Source organism: Lineus longissimus, chromosome 7 (assembly GCF_910592395.1).
Source record: "Lineus longissimus chromosome 7, tnLinLong1.2, whole genome shotgun sequence".
Lineage (NCBI taxonomy): Eukaryota > Metazoa > Nemertea > Pilidiophora > Heteronemertea > Lineidae > Lineus > Lineus longissimus.
Window position 1 is genome coordinate 20,910,792 of NC_088314.1, and position 24,529 is coordinate 20,935,320.

At 43.8% G+C, this 24,529-nt stretch overlaps 3 protein-coding genes across 4 annotated transcripts; 1 reads left to right on the forward strand and 2 right to left on the reverse strand.

The window, feature by feature from the left end:
* Positions 1-998: 998 nt before the first annotated feature.
* On the reverse strand, positions 999-4,000 carry LOC135491649 (uncharacterized). Its single transcript, XM_064777619.1, has one exon. It carries the CDS (start codon positions 3,998-4,000, stop codon positions 1,169-1,171), a length of 2,832 nt encoding a protein of 943 aa, XP_064633689.1. The 3' UTR covers positions 999-1,168.
* A 12,848-nt stretch (positions 4,001-16,848) lies between these two features.
* Positions 16,849-22,575, forward strand: LOC135491007 (protein mono-ADP-ribosyltransferase PARP3-like). 2 transcript variants are annotated; one of them, XM_064776625.1, is made up of 11 exons: positions 16,849-17,081; positions 17,604-17,815; positions 18,203-18,334; positions 18,826-18,941; positions 19,142-19,347; positions 19,567-19,793; positions 20,153-20,311; positions 20,886-20,969; positions 21,152-21,329; positions 21,510-21,656; positions 21,988-22,575. In XM_064776625.1, the coding sequence occupies exons 2-11, from the start codon at positions 17,627-17,629 to the stop codon at positions 22,164-22,166; spliced, it is 1,617 nt and encodes a 538-aa protein (XP_064632695.1). In that variant the 5' UTR covers positions 16,849-17,081; positions 17,604-17,626; the 3' UTR covers positions 22,167-22,575. The 2 variants fall into 2 exon arrangements, with proteins under 2 accessions (XP_064632695.1, XP_064632694.1); XM_064776624.1 differs by lacking the exon at positions 16,849-17,081 and adding an exon at positions 17,168-17,235.
* On the reverse strand, positions 21,461-24,354 carry LOC135491008 (uncharacterized). The gene is made up of 4 exons (XM_064776626.1): positions 24,180-24,354; positions 23,749-23,892; positions 23,362-23,485; positions 21,461-23,152 (listed from the first exon to the last, which is right to left on the reverse strand). Exons 1-4 carry the CDS (start codon positions 24,206-24,208, stop codon positions 23,117-23,119), a joined length of 333 nt encoding a protein of 110 aa, XP_064632696.1. The 5' UTR covers positions 24,209-24,354; the 3' UTR covers positions 21,461-23,116.
* Between the last annotated feature and the right edge of the window lie 175 nt (positions 24,355-24,529).

Below are 24,529 nucleotides of genomic sequence, written 5' to 3' on the forward strand. Positions count from 1 at the left end.
GTACTTTCATCTATTCGATATTGGTCCGATGCACGACGTTGATTGGATCAATGCGCTGTTATGCTCAGAGCGAATTGCCGTTACCGGATATAACAACCGAAGGCAACCCGAGCCTGATTAACAAAGGCGTCCGCGAGAAAACTTGTCTATTTGTTGATAATTAGATATTAAGAATACGTTAATTAGAATCATTAGCGTGGACGTGCCTTCGACAAGGTGGGTCAAATGGACGAAAGAATGTATATCTCTTGTCGCATTCGCGCGTGACGTCGTTACTGGAAGTCGTATCGGGTGCCTTGCAGACGCATCACGCCATTCTGGGGGTGACCATTATTATCTTGCCACGTTGCTGGAGATTTTGTTACGTTTGTTAGATCAATACATGTGGCGCTACACACTTATCACTAGAATATACTTCTGCAGATTGTACAGCACTTTTACACAAGAATGTGTAAATAATGTGTGTAGATTAAATTTTTCTAGAAAAACCCCCTTCCGCTAGATCAAAGGATCCAATAAATAGGTGAATGAATAATCAATATGCGACCTTTCAAGACATTGTGGGCCGAATTTACAAAGGGTGTTTAGCTTAAAACAGCGTTTAATGTCTGAATAGACAGAGTCAGGGCCTTGCAGGGTTTCTTCATGAAAACCGCATTAGGCCCTGAAACTGATTATGTAGAATTTACACGCGTCTAACTCTTAAACACCCTTCGTAAATTCGGCCCATGTTCGTCGGGGCATATTCAAGGCAGCCATGCGCTCATTTTACAGTGTTATAGGGGTATATGGATTAGAACAAATACTGAGAGGCCTTACGCCCCTCCGAATGAACTAGTCTTTTGTCTGTTTCTTTCGTGTCGTCATTTCTCTCTAAAAGCTCGTATTTTTAAAGGCAAACTGATACCAACCTTGGCTCCTGTTCGACACAGCGACAGATCAACCATGGCAGCCATGAAGCGATGAATAAGATTTATTGCGATAACCTGACGGTGGTATTGATGCTATTCTTATTCTTTGGAACTAATTAATTTAACCCTTTACGACACTGTCTTCAGAAAGCAGGAAATGCCAATTAAGTCCATGGAGCGATATCAATATGGCAAGAAATCACGTGACCTTATGTCGTCACGTTACCCGTGAAATGAGCTGAAATATTCAAATTAGGCTACGTCTTTTTGAGACATTTCTTCATCAGTCTCAAGAATTCGTTCCTCCACTGTTTATTCACCAAACTATAAACAATCGGGTTCAGCGCCGCAGTCAGAGATGCCAAACATAAACAGAACATCTCTGCCCCGTTGATCATCCGCTGGACGCCATAGCGGTTAGTCACGTGACCGGTCACGAGGTAAACAATGGGCATTGGCAACCAGCAGACGAGGAAGACGATGATGATAACAGAGGCCCGTTTGGCGGTCTTTCCCTCAAGTTTTCGTCTGCCATTGAATTTATTTTTGTCAGACATAACACAGACTGATCCGACGACCTGATCTGTCTTTGCGGCGGCCATCATGACCTTGCCGTGAAAGTCGTGCACGTCCACCAAGTTGTTCCCCTGCGTCAGAAAGGAAACTGTGTCTGCAAGTTCCTGATTCTCACCAGGAGGTGCTTTATTCCCTGGTCGAAAAGAAACAGTTTCACCAGCAGCATCTTGAGTTATCTCTCCAGTTACATTAGTCACCGCAACTCCAACTTTAGCCTTCTTTTTCCAAAATACTGCTCCCTGTTTTTTCGCTGTAGTTTCACCATCCAGTAGCATGCCTTTCTCATTGCTAGATGAAACAATGTTATTAGCAGTTACTTGTTTGTCCGTTTCAGAGGTGTCAATCTCTTCGGGAACCCTAGCCTTCTTTTTCCAAAATACAAGACCCTGCTTTTTCGGCTTCTGCTGTAGCTGAACGACAGATGTGGCAGCAGCATGCACGCCGTTCCCAGGTTGAAATGCACTGACATCCACTGAAGAATCTACAGCGGTCAGCGCCCTGTCTCCCAGCTTAGCTTTCTTGCCAAAGACAACAGTACCTGGTTCATGTTTCAAATCTTTCTCGATCGCAGCATCAGATGTCACTGTTTCGATCTCATTCTCTGGAACGGATTGCTTTTTCTGAGGAGACGTTTTGGCACTGTCACTTTCTGGAACGGATTCTGGTTTATGAGGTGACATTCCACCAGCGACACTCCCTGTAACGGATAAATGTGGTGGTTTCTGGGGTGACATTCCGACAGCGTCACCATCCGGAACGGATTGAGGTTTATGCAGTGACATTCCGGCAAGGTCACTCTCTGGGACGGATTGTGGTTTACGAGGTGACATTCCGGCAATGTCGCTTTCTGGAACGGATCGCTTTTTTTGAGAAGAAGTTTTTGCAAAGTCACTATTCTCACTATTTGGAGCTGATCGTTTTTCATGGGATGCTATTTTGGTAATTTCCCTTTCCTGAATTGATGGTTTTTCAGGCGACATTTCTAAAACATCTTTTTTTGAAGGGGGCTCTATCTTTTGAGCGGAATTCTTTATGAAACCATTTGGCGCGGATGGTAATTTCTTAAAAAGCAAAGGCATTGTGTTTTTAGACTGCAATGGACTGGAATTATCACTGGATGATGTCATTTCATTCTCCGCCAATTTCGCTGATTCTGACTTTTCAAAAGCACATTTTATACCGCCTGTGTTTCTCTCTGTCTGTGAACTGGCAGCAAATTGCGTTATTTCCGGTTCCTTTGCATCAGCTCCTACGACTTTAGACCCCGTTTCACTAACTTCAAGAAGAGAGGATGCTTCCTTTTCTAAATAGAAATCATCGCCAGATCTTGTGTCCGATAACTTTTGATTTGTCCGTTTGATAAAAGAAACCGCATTGTTGACATTTTTAATTGTCAGTGGCTTCCTCGGAACAAAAACAATTGTTTCATTTCCTGGATCATTTTCATCTTGCATGACTAAAACATCCACACTCGCCTGACCAAACGAGCCTCGTTTTTTACTCAAACTCGATTTATGCACGCTGCGGTTGAGGAGACTTGACTTACTCCCTCCGTTGCAGCTCGACGACACTTTCTCCGACGGGCTGATTTTCACCTTCTTTTTCCAAAATATGGCGCCTTTTTTAGCTTTCGGACTAGTTTCAGCTTGAGGAGATGTGGCCGTGGATGACTCCGTCATCACCTTCGCCTCGGGTCCGACTGTTTTCAACAGCCCTGCCGCTGGCGTGTCGGAAACTGTACTCTGCTTTGGTGTCTTTGGCTGCACCTTATTCTTCTTCAGTGTCATGTTTTTCTTCTCCAAGTGGCGTTTCAGGGCCAGAAGGATCTTAACATAGAGGAATAACACGAGAAACGTAACAAGAAAGCTCACTGGCCCAAGACCTAAATCTGCGTAGTAATTTGAATAAATATTCGTATCGTACTCCGTCCCGCTGCAAAATAACCACATCGGGGTCGTGTGTACCCAAAACGTCACAACACACGCGAATAATAATCCAAGAGTCCATGAAAAACATATACTGATTTTTACTCTGCGGACCTTTTCCTCCACTTCGAATGGATCAGCGATTGCTTGATATCGTTCATAACTTATGCACACCAAGCTCACAAGCTGCACAGTGCCACCTAGCGTATGGAAGAAGTCAAGGTAGCTACAGAACTCCGCGGGAAGAGTCGTTCCCCCAACAGACGCCACGAAAACCACAAGAAGAGAAGGCGCGACGATCACCACGGTCACAGCGTCACCTATCGCCAGATTTACCAACATAGCATTCATTACAGTTTTAAGCAATTTACTAGAATATACTGCAACAAACACAAAGATATTTCCAACTGTTCCAATCAGTGTCGTGACTAACAGAATCAAAATGCTTACGATCGTAACCGGAAGATCTAATTCGCGCAAACGGGAGGAATCCGACGGAAGCCAATCCGCGGAACTATTTTCGTACGTTCCAGTTGTGCTCGAGATGTTAGTGTAGTTTTCCAGGTCGCTGCTAGGTGGGGCAATCATTGCCATAAGCGGGTTAGGTCATTCGAGACATTGCAAAGGTTGCTTTCTTATAAGGAACGGAAACTCTCATGCTCATGTCAGCTAAGTAACCTCCTTTTTGAAAAGAGACAAATAGCCCTTAACTACTTCCCTACAAGAGGCATCAGATCACATTGGCACCGCTACTCTCCCAATACAACATATCAAGGCTCATCGCCAATGTAGTCCTATTTGTAAAGAATCAGATGTATCCAAAAAAGATAAACCACACATTCATGTGAAGCTTTGATAATAATTTTACGAAATTTTACGAGTTTTTACGAGTTATTCAATCTTGATTTATTTTCACATGCACTCTCTCCTTCATTCTATCACCACGACTGTCTTCTAATTGACCATATTGCTGACATCGTCTGCCAATATCTGTAAAGTTCTATAAAGATTCACAGATTGAGATGACCGAGGCGCCAGGAATCCAAAGTTGAGAGCAGTTTGTAGTGTTTGTCTACGAGTCTTCCTTCTTGTTCGTGTCCAAGAATGAACTGATTATGGCTTAGCTGGAAATACCTCGCATTCGTCAGCCTCCAGGCGGCCTGGTTGCTTTGTTTTCTTCTCCGAGACACACATATCGATCACTCAATTAACAACCATACCGTACGCATCACGATCCTTTTTTACCAATGACATCACAGTTGCTATCTAATCACGGGTCTTGTTACAAATGCGCTCTGCCGACCGTCTATCCTGATTGGTTACTATTTCCGTAAGAAACAATACGTTGTGTGACCTGTTGCAATGACTTAGTGGCCGCGTTGGTATTAATTTTGCATGTCCTGAAAATAAATCAAGTTGTCATTAGTTTGGTAATTGAACGATGGTCCAGAAAGAGTAATGTCGATTACAGTTATTCCGTGTTATCGACGCTCTGTAATGATGAAACCAAATTAATTAGTGCAAGAGAACGTTAATGGGGGCTATGACATTTTCCTCAACACGGCCCGGTGACTTTTCAACATGGAAAACATGATGAGGTGGAGAATTCTTTTCTGCAGCATGCGTTCCTTTCGCTACGGTGGATTGTGCATTTAGCAATTCCCAGCATTTTGTCAAATTTGTCATTCGGCATTAATTCCTTTTTTCAGGGAGGGGAGGCCAGGGGATGCGGGGCGAATACATCGCGCCAGTTTTCGTTTCTGGGAAAACGATTCGGACTCCATCACCGCCGTGCATTCCTCTGTGCATTTTTATGTACGATTTTAACCCGTTCTTCACGTGGTACACTCAAGAACATTTTAAAGATGAAAACTAGATAGATAAACTATATAACTGCAGGAAAAGTGGGACTCTCTGCAGATCGCCTAAAATGAGTGGTTTTGTAATACATAGCGTGTTTTGCAGCATTGTAGTTAGTCCTCAGCTGCCAGTGTAGGCTAACTGGTGACGAGAAAATTGTGAGGTTGCATGAAGTATCCCATCCAATATAACCACTTGATGGGAGATTTTAGTAATAAACAACCCGGAAGGATGCTATTCATGATGATAAACAGCCCGCGGGGCGGATGTAAAGCACATTTAGATCCAGCAGTATTTCCAAACAATCGACGGCTGGCGAAGTCCCTTACAACCAATCAAAATGCTCCATCCATTGGCCCTATTTTTTGCTCGGTTGTATAATATGCTGGATGACCGCACCCCGGGAACCGAATAATAGCGCTGAATTTTTCATGATCCATTTATAAATTGCAAGAAATTAATTGTAAACCAATCCTTACGATACAACAATCGGAATTGAGCGGCAGAAACATCACTAATTATTGTCAGGGAATTCCCCAATGCTTTCGTCCAATCAAAGTGTCGCATTTTTGCTGGCAGCTAATTCGGGCACAGGGAGGAAATGGCGGGACATCTGAGGCAGGAATCTCTATCCATCAATTAGGCTTTGACTTGATGCGCTATCGTACTTTTATTGGTTTGTCTACATCGAAGGCGATCGTGACGAAGGCAGATCGGAACTAAAACTGGCATATGGGTAAGTGAAACTGTTACATGGTGTTTTGTTTAGTACCGAATGGTCTCTAAATGCTTGCGTGATACTTGACGACGCTGAAGGGGGCAGTTTTCAAGAAAGGCATGAAACATGTTGCTTGTCTTGAAGCAGGAGCGTGACTCCCCCGAACAGTATCCTTGTTTCGTTTCATATGTCGTTGGAATATTTAATGTTCAAATGTTTCTAGCTATGACTTCTAATGGCGCTGACGTCACAATATCATTTCAATTACTGGACCGTTTCAAACATTCCACTAAGTGCCACCACAACTGTTGCAACGAGCACTCTCCTTTTACAAATGGCAGCGGAGATAAATAATAATTAAAGATGAACGCCAGTAATGAGGATAGCCATGGCAACGGTTCTAAACAGACAATTATCAGAATCAATTGGCTTCAAGGAAATGGCCAATCATTCGAATGATCACTGGGGTAATTTGACTCGATACTAGTTATCTTGAAGAGTGTCCTCACTTGAAGCCACGGTCCGATACAATTTCGCAATGACTTGTATACATGTACCAGAAAGTTCATAATTTCAAAAAATTCTGAAACATTTTCAAAGCCAAAATTTTTTTAGGCTGAAGATATTTCTTCATTTTGAGCAAAAAAAAACAAGTGAAAAAAAAATTTGGAGTCAGAAATGTTTTCATCCTTCTGATCCTGAACAATTTTCAAAGTCAAATTTTTTTTGGGCTGATGATGTTTCTTCATTTTGAGCAGAAAAAAACAAGGGAAAAATATTTGGACTTGGAAAAACCTTTTCATCTGCAGCATGACAAATTTGCCGCAATCAATTTCTTCACAGAAAAAATGGCAGCTAAAAACAAACCAAATTTGACTATCTCTTCAAAGATCAGAGAGAGAACCTTAGTGAAAACACAATCCGCCCGCTGTAAGAATAACATAGAGAATACCTTCATACAGACGTTATTCATCAGCACAACCAAACTTACTTTTCAAAGTGCCTTATGTTATCAATGAGTTGACGACTCGCGAGGGTTACAACAACTGTCTAAGACGATGATGATGATTTAGTCCACCGTAATCAGCAATGTTTTGAATGAGCAGATACCAAAAGCCCTGCACCGATTTCCGCAAGCTCAACTCCATCACAAACAACGAAGTGAAAATGCCCTGAATCTCAGCATTAAACAAAGCTGGCTGAAATGACCGCGATGATGACACCGGAAATTAACTCTGTCTGATATCAATACAATCCAACTTTTGAACAGTGGGTCCTCCTATTGTCAGAGTTTGATTGGCGGAACTCCGGAATGTGCGACTGAAATACAACATACGTCACAAGAAGAGGATTAAAACTAAGCGGTTAACCTATTGTGGACTCAGGGTCACGCGAATCCGTGCAGCACCTTATGGAGATTGATATGCGGCCAAAATTAAATTCTAGAAAAAGTGTTAACATTTTATGCAATAACTTTGCATCTTGGGTCGTTTTTCAATATCCTGCATTTGATTGACAACCTTCCCCAACCTTAATTAGCCATTGTGTACCAAATATTCCCTGCGCGAAAGGTCATGGAAAATATCGTAATTAGATCAAATAATCAATTCATTTCATCAAAATAGGATTCTTCGATAATTGAAAAATGACGACTTACGAAACTGGCAACTGAATCCTTAGAGTTTTGTAATCACTGAACATGGCAAAGGAGACTCACTAATTAGTATATTCTCCATTTTTAGTGTGGGACCGTCTCAGAAATATGATTTTGAAAATTCCCAATTGTGTAACAACGTAATGAATGCCAATATCAATAATGCCATTGTGGAGTATGATACGAATAAAACAAATGTCAAGTTTCAGCCGAAGCGTGCATAACTGCACTGCTGCAATCGGTATTCCATTTAAAGCAGACCTACCTCATACCACCAAGTGCCGAGTTCGGCTCTGTAGTATTGATTGCAGAAGTTTATCTTATCCCTATACTGCCTGTCTCCATCTACCAGCGGAGACCAGGGATTTCTCACTGCACCTACACGATGACGATTGTCGATTCGCCGCTGTCGGTTCATGAAATTTTCGCAGGTATTGATGCATGACATTAAAAACAAAAACTAACCTTAAATAACATATTTTATTATTTGATCAATTACTAACTAACAATGTCCATGCATCAATCAATGTTGCACAGGCAATATTTTCGCCAACGTATAAATAGTTCTTTCAAAGGAATCTGTCAATATTCTTTGTTTTAAATATATTTTACCAGTACAAAGTCGGGCGATGTTTGGTCCCGTTGATTGTGATTGTGATTTCCGGACTGGGTTGACGTCACGGATCATGTGAATACCCACACAATTCATTCTGCTTCGGAATGCAACTGATGCCAGTTTAGTTTAGGTTTGGACGCGCCCTCGTCCATATTGTGCTGTACATGCGGTATGTAATTCTGTACATGCGGTATGTACTGGGCAATGCTACTATCGGGCCGTAGTCATTCTACTATATCAGGATGATGGTTGACGAATATTGACGGCAGCGGGAAACGGCGACGAGCGGCTTTCACAGGCGCTGGATTAGGGCATGCAGTTGGAAGCTTGGCTCGGAGCGGCTTTCACAGGCGCTGGATTAGGGCATGCAGTTGGAAGCTTGGCTCGGCAGGTGTGACTAGAGAACAAATCCTGTGAAAGCGGCAAACCGAGACGGTAATCGGCTCCAGTCGAATCAGATCTAAGGATATCCTCGCCTCTACAAGAGTCTACAACGGTTAAGGTGTAGGTCACTTCAAAAAGCATCGCAGTAGTTTCACGAGAACGGTGTCCCTGGTTCGCTCCCACTTGGTCCGGCGATCGCCGCCTATTCGTTCTCTTGGTCGCCAACTCCAGTCTTTGTATTGCCGTTTCTCACGATTAGCAGCTAAACTCACGGGAGGGACTTTCCAAGTTGATTTCAGATCAACAACATGCATCTCCGGGTTGATATGGTGAATTTCAATGCATTTTCGCTCACCTTTCGTGACTTTTTCAGCATGTTCTGTGATCTGCTGTTGCGCGGGTTTCTGGGGTGTAGCAACAGCACGCACCGGGCTTGCTGGTGGAGAGGTCTCCGGCACTGGAGGAGGGTTGACCTCGCATGACAACAACAGTTCCCGCTGCAAGGCCTGTGCTGCTTGACCGTGGAGGCTTATATTACCATCTCTGTCAACAGACGCAAAGCACAATCTATAATCGGCAACGAGGATGTCGAAATCCATATTTTCTTGCAGGTTTTCCTGCCAGGCTTTATCGATGATGATTCTGTTCAAAAGCAGACGACGGAGGGTAGTGTCTATTGTGGCTTCAAGGTCAAGGTCAAACTGATCAATGCACTTCTGGAGGTGCATGCACTTGTCGTAGTTCTCGCGCCATTTCGTCGCTACCCAGTTGACAAAGTGGGAGGTCAGCACTATGATTATGAAGAGAAGAAATAAAAGTGCATTTCATTGATTGGTTTATCAAGCAAGACGAGCAATTTGATCGCCGGTTTAAATATCACGTAAGAGACGGATTAAGTGGTGTTATAAGCCTCCTAGAGTCACCCGAGGTGGCAAGGATAGGATGTTTTACGGTTCATGAAACTGTTGTGCTCCAAAACCAGCCGGATGATAAGTTTTTTCTCGACTTCATCCCCAGTCAACGTTCAAATGATACTTACACTCATTTTTGTGCATCCTCAACCTCGTCCTGATTTCCATCCTCGCCTTGGCTTGCTCGTCAATATCAAACACATCATCTGCATAAAGATACCGGATGTCTTCAAGTATCTTTGAGGTTAAACCATCTACCGTCATTGTTTTGGGTCGCCGCTAAAATGACAACACAGAATTTGGGATAGAGAATGGGATTTTCAGAATCATGAAAGGAGTTATCATCGTCATCCTCGCGTTGTCGTCGCCATCATCACCACCAGCTGTTGACATTTTCTCATATTGTCTGGTCATCTACTTCAATCCAGCACGCATGGTGAAAAAGAAAGCGTATAGAACGTGCATGGGCACGATAGGTCGATATCTGATATCATTATAGGCAATAAGGCCTTTTAAAAATATTTAACCATGAGGAAAATCACTTCTTTTTGACGTGCCACACTGCTACGTCATGATGTACGTTTTCCGCCGAGAGATCCATCTCAGTCATGTCGGTGGCAGTGGGCCTACTCAGCGTTATCCTGGAATTGGGCTCAACCACATGCACCTGGAGTGCTTTTTGATTGGCACAATCCTGCAATCTTTTATTCCTGTAATTTTTATGATTGTTATTCCTTACATTGCGCACAGAGCCGAGACTTTCATTTACTTCTGATGAAGACAATCAACTCACCTGATTTCTGTTTCCTCGCGAGGATGCCGAACTTGAATGCTGCACTTCATGATCGGGAAAGGAAGATCGCGGTAATGTCTGCCGTCTGAAGTGGGTGTGGTCACCTTCCGCTATATCCCGGAGATCATGATCGAGGTAGGGCATCACATCGTTTGAAGAGTCCCTCATTTCATCATCGAGGCTGCTGAACGGCCCTCTGGCTCTGCCTGAACAGTATCTTGCATTTAGTGAGGTGCTAGAGTTGCGTGTCTTTGGCCGGCATGGTCGGGTCAAGCCCTTGGTCCTGCCCGTGACGTGGCGACGCGCGATGGCATAGCCACCAGATAGATCGGGATCGAGGTCATCGAGATCGTCGGCATCACTGCGACCATGATGGCGGTGATGATCATCTCTCTCGTCTGCTGATGTCGTAGATGAATGTGCCTGATCATCCACAGGTTGATTTGAGTGATCTTCATTTTCAATTCCAGCAACATCGTTGATGTAGTTATCGATTTCGGCAGAAATATGATTGACATCGTTATTTTCAGACGGAAAAGTGTTCAAAATGGCCGCTTCTTCGAGTTCGACAGCTTCGAAATCATCATGATCTGATTGATCATCAGAAGAAAACTTTTCTCTTGACTCCAAACAGCGTGAGAGTTCTTCTCGATGGGAATCAATGTCCAGGTCGGCGTTATTCGAAACATTTGAATTGCTATCAGAAGAGCGACTTGTTCCTTGCAGAGATACGTCTTTATTTGACGGGCTACTTGCCTCAACTTGCGGTTCGGGGTCGACTCCCCCCATGTCGTCCAGTCCAGATTGCTGATTTATGTACGCCCAGCCGTAGGCCAATGACAGGTCAGAATCCATGCTTGTTTGGGTACGTCATCAGAAGTCAACAGCCAAACGTTAATATGATATTTGTCAAAGTCAAGCACGGACTTTCGTTTGAAAAGAGAGGATCGTCTTTATGAAGAAAGTACGGTCGTCACACCTCGCAACTTAACTGACGTTGTGACGTCCTTGTAACAAAAGCCTTCATGGCGCTTGACGTCACTTCGGACAATGAAACAGGTGCATGCAAAGATGGCAGGAGAATGACGTCATGCGGGACTAGTCCCTGGCCGGCTGCGAAATTTTTTTCTGCAGGATACTTCTGCCACAGTGTACATCTGACAGCCAATCACAATTGGCGCGATCTTTGACGTCACACTGTTTATTTATGCATGATAATGCAAATACAATGGACGATACCGAGTCGCATGCCGAGTGCCACTTCAACTGTGAATGTGACAATAGTTCATTGTCTGACCCCAATTATGCACAACTCAAGGTTTGTGTCGTCGTGTTTAGGAATGAATTGCACAGATTCATTGTAAAATTGATGATATTATGCGTACAAAAGAGGCATCAGCTGATCTGATCGCTACATTGCAGTGCATGCATTGATTTGTGAAATTTTAAGGGACAGTGACACTGACAGTGTTGCCAATGTTGATAATTATTAAAGGGACAGTGTATCCGATGTCTCGCGATTTGTGAAATTTTAAGGGGCAGTGACACTGACAGTGTTGCCAATGTTGATAATTATTAAAGGGACAGTGTATCCGATGTCTGCTGTTGATTTTGGTAGTTTGAACATTGTTGAAGGGCCATTGTATAAAACACATTTTGACAAGCAAACAAAATAAATTGAATGGTGGCGTCACCTATGCATATACATGCAGCAGAACTAGTTACACGGTTGACAGATAAACATTCAACCTCGGCTATTTTGCCGAGCACAGTGCGCCTTTAACAGACAAGTCCAATAAATACAGTCCACTCGACAATGAAAATACATGTTAAGATACTGCAAATAAATATATTTTAGCTAATATACTCCTCTAACCATTTGCTAACTTGTTCTTTCCAGGATTATCAGAACACGTGGCATTGTTGACATTATTGCGCCATGTGGAAAGATGATGTCAACAAAGACACGTGCTTGCCTTGAATTCTGATTGGCTGTCAGATGTACACTATGCCAGAAGTATCCTGCAGAAAAAAATTTCGCTGGCCGGCTGGGACCTGATGGAGTGGTGCGTCAAAACAGGCTAAAATAAAATCCGATGTATGAAGATCAAAGATCGGCTATAAAAGAAATAAGATCCAGGCTTTTATTGGGAAGACCCACGGCAATCACGGATTGTTGTAACCAGCATTCTCTAACGCTCATTATTTTCATTCCAGCATATTTTATCATCAGTAAATGATGAGTGCTGACCAAAGTAAGCCATTTGTCTCCTTTCCTTCTGTTGGGAAAAACGTCACCCGACACCCAAACTTTGTAGATCTCAGGGGTATATCAGGTTTTGAGACATGCATGTAAAATGGCCGGTCGGTGTCGAAGAGTCTACCATGACTGACAGATGACGCTGTAGCTCTAGTTGTCGGTTAAGGCCTATCGAGCTCATCCCATGAAGCTGTTCCGTGGGGGGGGGGGGGGGGGTCAATGTTATCTACCTTGACCCTTTGATAAGACAGTAAAACAATGGGAATTTAGGCCCAGGTGCGAACAGGCTTTGTTTAAAGACAATAGACCGTGCAATGGGCCAGCAGACCTGGATTTAACTGAACCAAACCTTACCAGCTGTTTTGGAAGTATGATTGAGTTACTAATGACCAGTTTAGATTGTTATGACAGGGCCATATGGCTCTGTATTGATATGATTGGCAGTCACCACATCTATTCGTCAGTAAAATTGTCAGCAGGTGTTTTGGAAATTTCATCCAATAACTCATCATTGCTTTAAAGGCGAGGTTCGATTGTTCAAAACCACCTGAAATTTGGACCTGAATTTATAACTTTCAAATTCTGGGAATGAATTGAATACAAATTCCCTAAAACCCAACAATGCTGTAATAGTTACATTGATATAAACCATTATACATGCCAAGTTTCAAGTTTCATGGCGGCGATCAGGAGTATTATACGCCCACCGCCAAAATATGTCACGGCCAAGTTCTTCCTTTAATTATCCAGGTGGCATGTGCTTGAGAATAACATGGCCACCGCCTGTTCGTCGGTTTATAAGCGGACTTCCTTCCCCTTGGCAACCAAAGCATTTTGAAGTATCATCCCGAGAAGACAACCAAGGCTCGCACATTTGTCCAAGTAAGTACCAACAAGCAGTCCGTTCGTTTATCAAACTTGAAGCCAAGCTAGTTATTCGGCAATGACATTTGGTTAGTTTCCTTAAAATCTATCGCTGTGGTTTTGCAGTGTGGGGATGTGAATGTGAATGTCAGGGATGCACAATATTATAAATTTGTTTGGAATATAAACTGATCTCTTTTTATAAATGTGGTTCAGGATGATTGAATGACTGCACCTATGTCTTGCAGATTGACGAGAAAAGATGGCGCCAAAGATTGCACGGAGAGCGCAGACGCTTTCATGCGAGTTCAAAGTAAGTGTGAAAGGCCACCCTCACAGACCTTCACAACCTTTATAACTTCAGCTAAACTGTAGGCAGCCTATACATTAGTTCAACTACACCTTCCTGCTTTTGATTTTAGCCACAGAGATCTGCCAGTGTAGTCTTGACTCCTCAAGCAATCTGCATACTGTAATCTCTTTAAAACATCAAACAGCCAGCAACCTCGACCGAAGACCGACCACACCCTCGCGCCAAACAGCAGAGGAGGGCTCCGCAGGATCGACTGCAACTTTGGAAAACCCATATATCATTACAGTGGAACCCCGGTCGGCGACCACCCCTGTAACGCAGCCACCCCGCTATGACGACCAAGAATCGCCGGTAACGCGACCATTCAACCTCGGTCCCATGAGTGGTCGTGTTACCGGGGTTCAACTGCATTTGTATTTCCAGCGGAGTCTCGACAACGGCGCTAGTTTTCTGGATTTGCAGGTTAGTTTTAAATTCAGTCGATTTATACTTAGAGTGGTTTCTCAAAGATTTATAAAAACGAACCCAGGCCAACATTTTGTTAACCTGGCTGTCACAACCGGCCATGATGGGAGTGATCGGTGATTTGATATGCACAATGGTCTTTCAGATGTTGTGGCGCAATTTGCGATGTACGTTCCCACCTGACCCTACAGGTAGGAATATCTACACCCTCTGTGCAAGGCATGTCTATTTTTAGATAGAGGTTGAATCAACTCGTCAATTTTATATTCCAGAAAAAGGAGGATCTCCCGATGGCATCTCATGCTCTCAACCGCAGGGTGAGTATATTCCTTCTCCTATAGACAGGCAACATTGCGTGCTACATGCGTCCATTCTGTGTATGACTTCCTGTAGGTATAATAAGTTGGACATTCAGCATTCGCGAGCATTTGAATTTAAAAGATAGAATGTAATGGAAAGCCTTACTTCTCTGCAGCCATTGTCAATGATCCCTCAGTGAACAATAGGGTTGTAAGACCTGTTCTTCAGTGGGGACTTACTTCAGTTTGACAATGGTTCCTTTTCTTCTTCCCAGCGTTCACTCGACACTCACTCCCGATTTGTTGATTAATGCGGTTGTTCTTCGGAGTGGTCATTTGCCCCCATAAAACTGGCTCTGCAGGCAAGATATCGTTCCTGACTCGACAAATCTCGATGAACTGTTCAGACTGTGATGTTTTTGTGTCCGTATCAAGAAACAAGATATATCGTATCCCCCAAAATGACCATTGTGCTTCGCTGATGACCCTGATTAATTTCTACACTGACAATGTTGAACCACGAAATTCGTCTTTGGTCCCGAAAGCTGAGATCAATAAGACTAAACTTGAACAAAATCCAGCCAGTACTTTCAAGTTCGCGCTTCACAGCCCCAGCTGACTATGTGGACAAAACATTAACGAATAAACCAAAATCAGTATGTTTCATTTGTTGGCAGGATTTGGAGGTTTTCCCCGAGGCTGCACTGGATAAAGTGAGGGGTAGGCTATGTATCTTAAGTCTTGTGTGAAGACCTGTGCATGCTCCAACAACAGCAGTCGCATCTCGCTGGCCTGCTGGCGTCTCGCTGGGGTGATGGAATATGACTCAGAGACCATATTCTAACATTGACCACGGCAATTTGACAGCATGCCCTATGTGCTTGTTAGTGATCGGTAAGTGATTTAAGCAATGCCACCTTGATCTTAGAGTAACCAGCCTTGTAACTCTAACGTTTGATTGAGCAAAACGTGAGTCAGGTAATTATCTTAGCAGGCAGACGATATGCTCTTTGATTTCTTTCCTTGCAGACACGGGTGAAATGGGATTTCGCCGGAAGAAAGCCACCGAGTAAGTATGATACTTTCGTATTTCGATTTTTGGACATTTGACACTGTGTCACCGCCGTTTTTGGTAGGAAACGAACCACTGACTAGAAAAAACCCAACGCCTACCGCATTGGATTAGGCAAACTCTTTGGAAGATATTGCAGACACCAGCTGACACCGCCCTAAGATCACTTGGAGATGTCATGCGGAGGTCGATGGATCGAATCCTTTCCTGGCTGAATGTTTGTTTTACCTTCATTTCGAAGTCTTCAGGAGTTCGGTTTGAGGTGTGTTCCATTGTGTGGATTCGGGTGATCTTCGGGTGGGCAGCAGTGATTGTCAATAAATCATCACCCGCTTTATCATTTCAGGGAGAAACGTGCTGCACGAAAAAAACTGGCATGCTAAGCAGACCCGCTAAAGTGATAAAACTGATGTACATGTTGATGAAAGCCCACTGTTGTGGAAATAAAGACAGATAATCGAAAGTACAAATGCCTCTTTTTTTCTTGTGATTAGGTTTACTAACTACAATCACCGCCTGAGTTTCGACTGAGGCTACAATAAGTCTAAACACCTTTGTTGTCCATGCTGCCTTGCTTTACCATATTTTGCTTCGTCACGCCGCCAAGCAGAGATATGGAGCTTGAAACCAGTCCCTTGATCCATGTTACTCGAAATCCCATTGTTCTCCTCAAATGCTCAGTACGATCAAATTTCCTTGGTTGCGACACGAAGGAACGCTAGTGCGATAAACATACAGATATCCGCGGCCCTGTGACCACCAGACCTGTGACCACCAGACCGTGAACACTGCTGTATAACACATGGCACATCGCTTGACAAGTTATCTATCATAATAGAGATATATATGTACTAGTATTTACAGTAGCAAATGTACGTCGCAGTCTAAAAGTCGGCATAACCACTCCAATGATCGGATGTCCGGGAACGATCTAAAGACGGCTTATTGGAACTTGAAATAGAGCCACTTTCTCATCAAATGCCTCCATTTTCGGAGGTGGCAGGTGGCCAGACGACGGCACATTCGAGTTTAGTAGACGTCTGCTTGGAGCAAGAAGAGGGTGGTGATCTTGAGGAGGAGGGAGAGGTATACCTCCCTGGCTCGTGGTGGCTGCCTGCTCATTCGGACAATTCCTCACTGCTTCATTCATGGGAAGTGGCATATTCTGCACAGTCTTCTTTGAAGAGTTCGGGTTCCTAAATTTTGACCCGATGCATGTATACATACATCCCTCTACCTGTACTCGCAGTCCACGCAGGAGAGTTCCAACAACGGGAATGGAATTACCATTGATCATTCACTGAAAGCGCCACATTGCTTGTCAAACCACGTTGTATTTCAAATGAATGCTCGTGTGACGTCAGACCAACGGACAAATATCAACATCGACCACAGGCGTTTATAATAGTTACGATGTGGGTCAGTACATGAGCTTGCTGACAATAACAGTTAGGATCGAGGTAGGCAGTTTGTGATTGGCTGGCCCCAGAACATGTCTTGGCTTGCTGTGATCGATTATGATATAGTGTATAAATACGTTGATTCGCCATTCACTGCTCAAAGTGTGAACACAATCGACACGAGCGGAGATATTTCCAGCTGAGCAGCTTGAAGGTGAACCTGTCGGTGATAGTACAGCTAAACACTGTTTCTCTAATTGGAATGTTTGGCAGGCAGGCTATTTCCGTGACATTCCTGCCCGTGAGTCGAGGTATCGGTGCATGATCTCGACAGTAGTATCGAGGCCTGCCGTCTAGTTCATTCCTTGCCTGATAAACGGCCGATAATTGGCGGGAAATTTGTCTACGGTTTGGCCGCTTCAAAGATCGGTGTCTATTCTGTCCGCCAAGAGAGCCATCTTCATTATTCTGAGCCTGAGCCAGGCGAATTATGCTTGTTTCGGGAAGCCGGAATAGGCGAAAAACAGTCGGGATTTTCGATATAGACACCTAGAGCCTGATAATGTTTTGTTTGATTTTCAGATATATACTAAACAAGCCGCACCATGCCGAAGAGGAAAAGAACTTCGTCCCCGTCGAAGGGCCCAGGAGGGAAGAAGGCTAAGACAGCATCCGCGACCACCTCCCCTCCCCCCGCGACGACCACGGCGGACATTGTCACAACCTTAAAGACAGACACCACCAAGAAGAAGTTCCATAAGCCTGACGAACATTGTAAACTGACCAATGTCGAGGTGAGGCACGCTCTGAAACCGTATAGATCCTTTTCATCAGGATCGTCACCTGGATATCTCGCACACTTGGACGCGGTGTTGAAGGTTGAAGCATTGTTGAATCTTCCAGCAAACTGCGCATGCAAGTTTGGGGGGACTTCTCTCTCGCCAACAATTCGACAAGTTGGCCGCACAGAACATGCTGGAAACCCTTCAGCCACCCGTACCCTCGCCGTATCGCCAATGCCAACACAGAACGGAGGCCTACAATTCATTGCGCCACCAATACCTCGATCGAAAATCTAGGCCGCCGCCGCGAAAACAGGCGCTGCGTATTTTGCAAGCAAAGCAAAGCTACATTGCAATCAATGTGTATTAGAAATTGTAATCAAAATATCTCTGCCTCAGGTTTATGAAGACTATGACTGCATGCTGAACCTGACCAACATCGGCAAGAATAACAACAAATACTACGTCATCCAAGTGCTCAAGTTGAAGACTGGTGATCAGTATCACGCCTGGATGAAGTGGGGACGGGTGGTAAGTATTCTAACCTGTTTGCCTCATCCCAACTCTGTCATCGCCCTTACCATCACATAAATAAAGTTGAACATACACATAGTCAGTAGGACCTCTCTATCAAGGACACCCTTGCCACTTATTACTTTCCTTGGTAGAGAGGTGTCCTGATAGGAAAGAGGTCCTCTGAGAGAGGTTCCACTGTACTCCAACAACATAAGTTCCATGTGGAAGTGTACATGTAAATATGAGATAGTAATGTATGGGGGAAGTGTACATGTAAATATGAGATAGTAATGTATGGGGGATTCACAATACATGACATCTTGACGCGCTTCGGCTCGTTAAAGCCTCATCAAATAATGTCTACATTCCAATGGATCATGTGATGATCCATCGTAGAGTGAATGAATGTATGATAGAACGTGGTAGACGCGCGGGACCATGCTGTTCCATCTAAGAATTTATCATAATTTATGATGAGCCATCATTCATTGAGTTCTGTCTTATAGGGTGAAGTACGAGCGCATTCCCTGAAAGGTCCGTTCAGCTCTGCCCAAAAGGCAGTTGACCTCTTCGTGCAGAAGTTTAACGACAAGACCAAGAATGAATGGGCGGACAGAGACAGGTGAGGCAACCTTGTAACCATAGTTAAGAACACTTGCAAAATACGAATTAAAGCAGGACGGATTCATATGAACATGGAACAGTGTTGCCACCTTGAAGAGTCAAATAGTTGGAGGCGAGGTTAAGTTCGAAGAGACTTTAACACGAACGGACACGAATGAACCAATCATCATTTTGAACATTTCCTATTTTCTGTTCCAGCTTCGTTCCTGTCAAGGGCAAGTACACCCTCCTAGAAATGGCAGACGACAATGAAGAAGAGGATGCCAAGACGCATGCGCGACTTGCGGGTCTTAGTGATGACGCCATCATGAAGCCGTGCTCATTGGACAAGGAGACACAGAGACTTCTCAACTTAATATTCGATAACAACATGTTCAAAGACGCCATGAAGAAGTTAGACCTTGGTAAGCACAATGAGCGACTAGCATACATTCACGTCGTTCTCTTTCCAAATCTCAAAATCGTTTGAATATTAGTCAAATCCCTTCCTATTTGCTTGATTCTGAAGACTGCCCCGGTGAAGCAGGTTTGAGGTTTTCTGGTTTTCTTTGAATGACAATTCGTTGAAGAACCCTGCTTGAAACTTTGCATAGCCAATAATCGTATCTATTTTTATTTTGCAGACGTGAAGAAAATGCCTCTTGGCAAGCTCAGCAAACATCAGATCGCCAAGGGTTACGAATGCCTTGAAGAGCTGGAGTCTGTGCTGAAAGCAGCCAAGCCAAACCGCGCCAAGTTGACTGAGCTCTCCTCGCGCTTCTATACGCTGGTGCCTCACAACTTCGGGCGGCGGCGACCTCCGGTCATCGAAGAGATGGACGTGGTGCAGAGTAAGTACGACATGTTGGCGGTGAGTAGACTCTTCCTCCTCTCCCCCTTTTCCTCCTGCTCCTCTTCTTCCCCCTCTTCTTCTTCTGCACCATCTTATAGCGTCTCGACGACAGCATCAGTGCTTGGTTGATACGCCACACACAAGGGTTTTGTTATATAGGCTAGATTGCCAACGGTATCCATGGAAGTCGTTGGGGGGGAAGACGGGGCAAATAAATCTCCATCCGTCGTTGTGCATCAAGGTAAAGTCATCCTTCAGTTAAGTACATTAGACTTAATGCCAGTGTTCGTGACAAAAGTTGTTTTGAACTACCAGGCCCAGGTCCACAGGACTAGTTAGACGGCTACCTTTATTCGCGGTCACTTCCCTGTTTGTAGGTTCTTGGCGACATTGAAATCGCTCAAGGAATACAGAAGAAGAAGCACAAGACACTCTCGAACACGAAATCAAGAGAAGTTCTTCACCCCCTCGATATCAACTACGGGCTGCTTGGGTGTGACCTTGAACTCATGGACAAGGAGAGCAACGAATACAAAGTAAGTGATATACAAAAACTAAAAGGTGGTTCCATTGTCTCAAGCGGAATTTAATGTGTACCACAAATTTCCGTCTGCAAGACTCCATCTTCAGTAACGTATTTGTTGATGCTGGTGACGTCATCCGAAATCGTGAATCCTATGTAGCCCGCTCGTAGGATATGACTTGTTCGTTTTTCATGTCACTCACAATCGTGACTTATGACATATGATTGAGTGACGCGTGAGGCCGGAGTTATACAGGATTCACGTTGTCACTAGTCATGTTTCATTTGTCAAGAGTTAATTGACTTAGGCTTGAAAACATGATGTGAGGGTGAAAGTGACCTCGTGAATCGTATGTAACCCGCTCTTTGGAAAATGACTTGTTCGTTCTTCATGTCAAGCATGAAAAGTGAACAGTGACACGTTACATGTGAAAACGTGAAGTCAATAATCGGGGCCGTACAAGTAACAATGTGAGCGCTATGGAAACACAGCCGAGTTTCGGAATGGTGAGATGCCATGACGAGAACATCATCAAACAGGTACACAACAACAGCCCACAGTAACAAGTACCGTGGCTCTTTTTCAGATGCTGGAGACGTATTGTGAAGCTACACAGGGTTACCGCAAGGTCAGCGTTGACCAGATATGGGCGGTGAACAGACATCCAGAGGTGAGGAGAATTACAATGTATATGGTATACTCTGATCTGTATATTTTACCATATGTCAAGCAAACGTTTGCACCTGCTTATCTTTGCGATTTGCGGAGTCTTAGCTCTCGCAAAGAGATCTGCATCCTATGCATGACTCAGAGAGATCGTCAATTCTCAATTCTTTCTTTATATTCTTTCAGGTGAAAAGATTTGCCGTCCACGACAAGATCGTGAACCGGAAGTTGCTATGGCACGGTACCAATGTGGCAGTGGTGGCGGCCATCTTGGAAGGTGGTCTCCGCATCATGCCTCACAGTGGAGGACGAGTTGGACGGGGCATATACTTCGCATCCGAGAATGGAAAGTCAGCTGCTTATGGTAGGTACCCATTGCTTCGACAACTCTGTGTACGGAGGATACTACAACCGCTGAGGGGCGCTGCAGTAGATATTTGTTTTTTGATAGGCAGCAGCCATCTTAATCTCAAACGACAACTAGCGACAAAAAAGTGCAAAAATCTTTTTATTCCTTAAATTTTGATGATCATTTCTACTTCAGTGCGGACAACGACTGATAAAAAGGGCATCATGTTTTTAACTGAGGTTGCCCTTGGTAACGAGCAGCACATCACACGTGACAATTCTTCCTTGACTGAGCCTCCCAGCGGCAAGGATAGTGTCATCGCAAAAGGTTGGACAGAGCCAGGTGAGATATCAACTTAGAGTTTGAAAATTTCAAAAGGCTGTTCCCCTTTCCTTTGTCGATATTGGCTGGGGAACAAATAATTGCCCATTTGATGTAGCGCATGGTGTGTAGCTGCAATTTAATGATACGGTGCACAGTGGGAACTGGTAAAAACGGCACTGCAGCCTTCATTCCGTATAGGAGAAAACTTCATATATTGAACAGGAGACAGTGAGGATGCGAGAGCTTGTTTATGGACTATTTCGATAGCTGAAAGACACGAGTATGGGACTATTTGAAAATATTTATAAACCTAACCTAATACGTACATCAACGATGTTCTTGGTTGCAGATCCAGCAAAGGATAAGGACTTGGTCAAGGATGGAAAGAAAATAGTTGTTCCACAAGGTGAGCCAGTCAAACAAGACAAATATGTCAACAATAGCAGCTTTGGGCAGAGTGAATACTTGGTGTACAAGGAAAGCCAGGCGAGGATGCGATATCTCATTCTGGGAGATTTCAGCTACTGAGAGACAATGCGAAATGCGGTCGCACCATTCTTTCTCATTTCACCGCAGATATGGATGGTTGAGGCGGAGGAGACTGAGTAAATTATGCCGTTAGTGTTACTCCTGTAAGATCTGCTTCACGTGCTTTCGGCAATTGTCGTCATATTACAAGTGTCCCATACAGGTAGAAAACAAAGGCTATTATAATGATGGTTGACTAATGGTTGGTACCGAGCTGTCATAAGCTTTGGGAATGTCAAGTCAATTGTTTTTATTTGTAACCGAAGCATTCAATGTATTATATTCGCCTGAATGCCGTTCAAACAACTCATAATTGTTATAGTATTCAAGTTACACCCTGTTGTGTAACGCCTTTGTAGTTGGGCGTTTGTTCGGAGTCGATGTGAGAATAAATTATATGGTTGTCAGAGTTGTGAGGTTGCTTGCAAGTTTATGGATCCATGGACAGTAACCGTTGGAGGACTCGGCCGGGGGTCACTAGACTTTGATTTGCATTTCTTACTCGGGAGTGTGTGGCCATGTATTACTTGATGTACTCTATCGGACGCCTAACACACGGGTATTGCGGTTGGACTGCATGTGACATGTTCTTGGCATAAATCGTCTCTTTGTGTTGTGTTGTGACCATCTTGAATCATCGATTATTGTTAATAGTACTGCATTTGTTTTTGTTAGGCCTACATAATAGGGCCGTTTAGACGACAGGAAAAAAGTCACATGCGATCCGATTGAATCCGAATGAGGTCCCATCTGGATTAAAAAAACTATCGATCGAGGTAGTTTTAATCTATCCGGATGCATCTTGATTAAACTACGGGAGCCCACTGGTCCTCACTATAATTATCTCTATGAACATGGATCATACGAAGTAACTGCAATCTTTCTCTGTCACTGCTACTTTCTCCGTTTATATCGCTATTTACAAATGTCTTTGGTGGTGTAGCTCTCTGTCATGGCAAAGCTAGCTTCTCCGGGTAAGGCGACACCTTGGGAAAGAGAAAGATTCATCAGAGAAAAGCCAAATGAAACGAGAATCTCATGATAGTCTAACCTGGAATTACATCCAACATGTCACTCGTTTGGGAGTGACAATCATAAAGATAGCAGTATCAAATATGAGTATGAAACATAATGTAGTTGCCCTGTGGGAAATACAGTTATTCGAGATCCATATCAATCTGAAAATTTGACTGACCTTTCCTTCATGGACCTGTGCACGAAGCGAGAGGTAGCAGCAGCCGCATATTACGCCGGGAATGATAAAAATTCCACCAAAAGTGGCAACGAAGAAGATGCCGCAATATGTAAGGGTGATATCGCTGAAACAGAAAGGTAATTGGAACTGAATGTAATAATTATTTGGTTGGGGTGACGATTATCTTAGTCGAGCAGCAATTTCACGAGTGGTCATGATTCAAATTCATGAATGTACCGGTTAAGGTGGTGAAATTGAGGGACGAAAGGGACTGAAAGAAATGCCTCTGACCCGTTTAGAAAAATTCAGACAAAGATTCCGGAGAATGTCCTGCCAGTGTCCGTTTGTCCGTTCTCAAGTGATAGCTTTCCTCTTGTTTGACTGTACCTTTTCGCGAGGCCATAGGCGAGCATGATGATGCCGGCCACGGCTGGAATCCATCCTATCCCACAACAGACGCGAGTCTGGAAGAGAGTGGCCTCCATGCGCTCATTCACCGTGTACTCGATCTCCACCTCGACTTCTTTCTCGCTAGGAGAAAAAACAACATATAACTCCAAAGTACTTGTGCTTAAGAATGAGGGGGCAAATACTATGGAGGGTCATGTGGCTTCTGCTTCGATTCGGTCAATCATCTGACCAATTATTCTGGTACCATCACAAACCTATTGGTCTGGTTACAATCGAAAACAGGTCCTTGACGAATCCATTTGTCCATTGGACGAAGGCTTGTGTTACTCTTGTAAGCTTGTAGCTCGCTTCTTGACGTCCTCTGACGCCAACTGATCGATACCAAGGAAATTCAAACCATTCCTTACCCGTCGACTCTCTCATCATCTCCGGCCATGATGCCTTAATAAATATCACAAATGACTATCCCAAAGAAGTGGGAAATGAAGCCAGTTGTCTGTTTATCCAAATGGCTTAACATGGTTGGCCATAATGACTTCTGTTTACAGTTGCACACAAGTGTATTTGGTACGTATCGAAATGATATCGTCATATGCATTTTAAACATACATATGAACTTATAGGATTACATGCATTGTGCGGTTGAACATTGATGTATGAATCTGTTTCAAAAGCTTTAGTTTTGGTCGCATGTCCTGAATATAGAGACACCAAATGAAGTTGGTCATCCGTGAAATGACGTCGAAGCAAGAAAGTC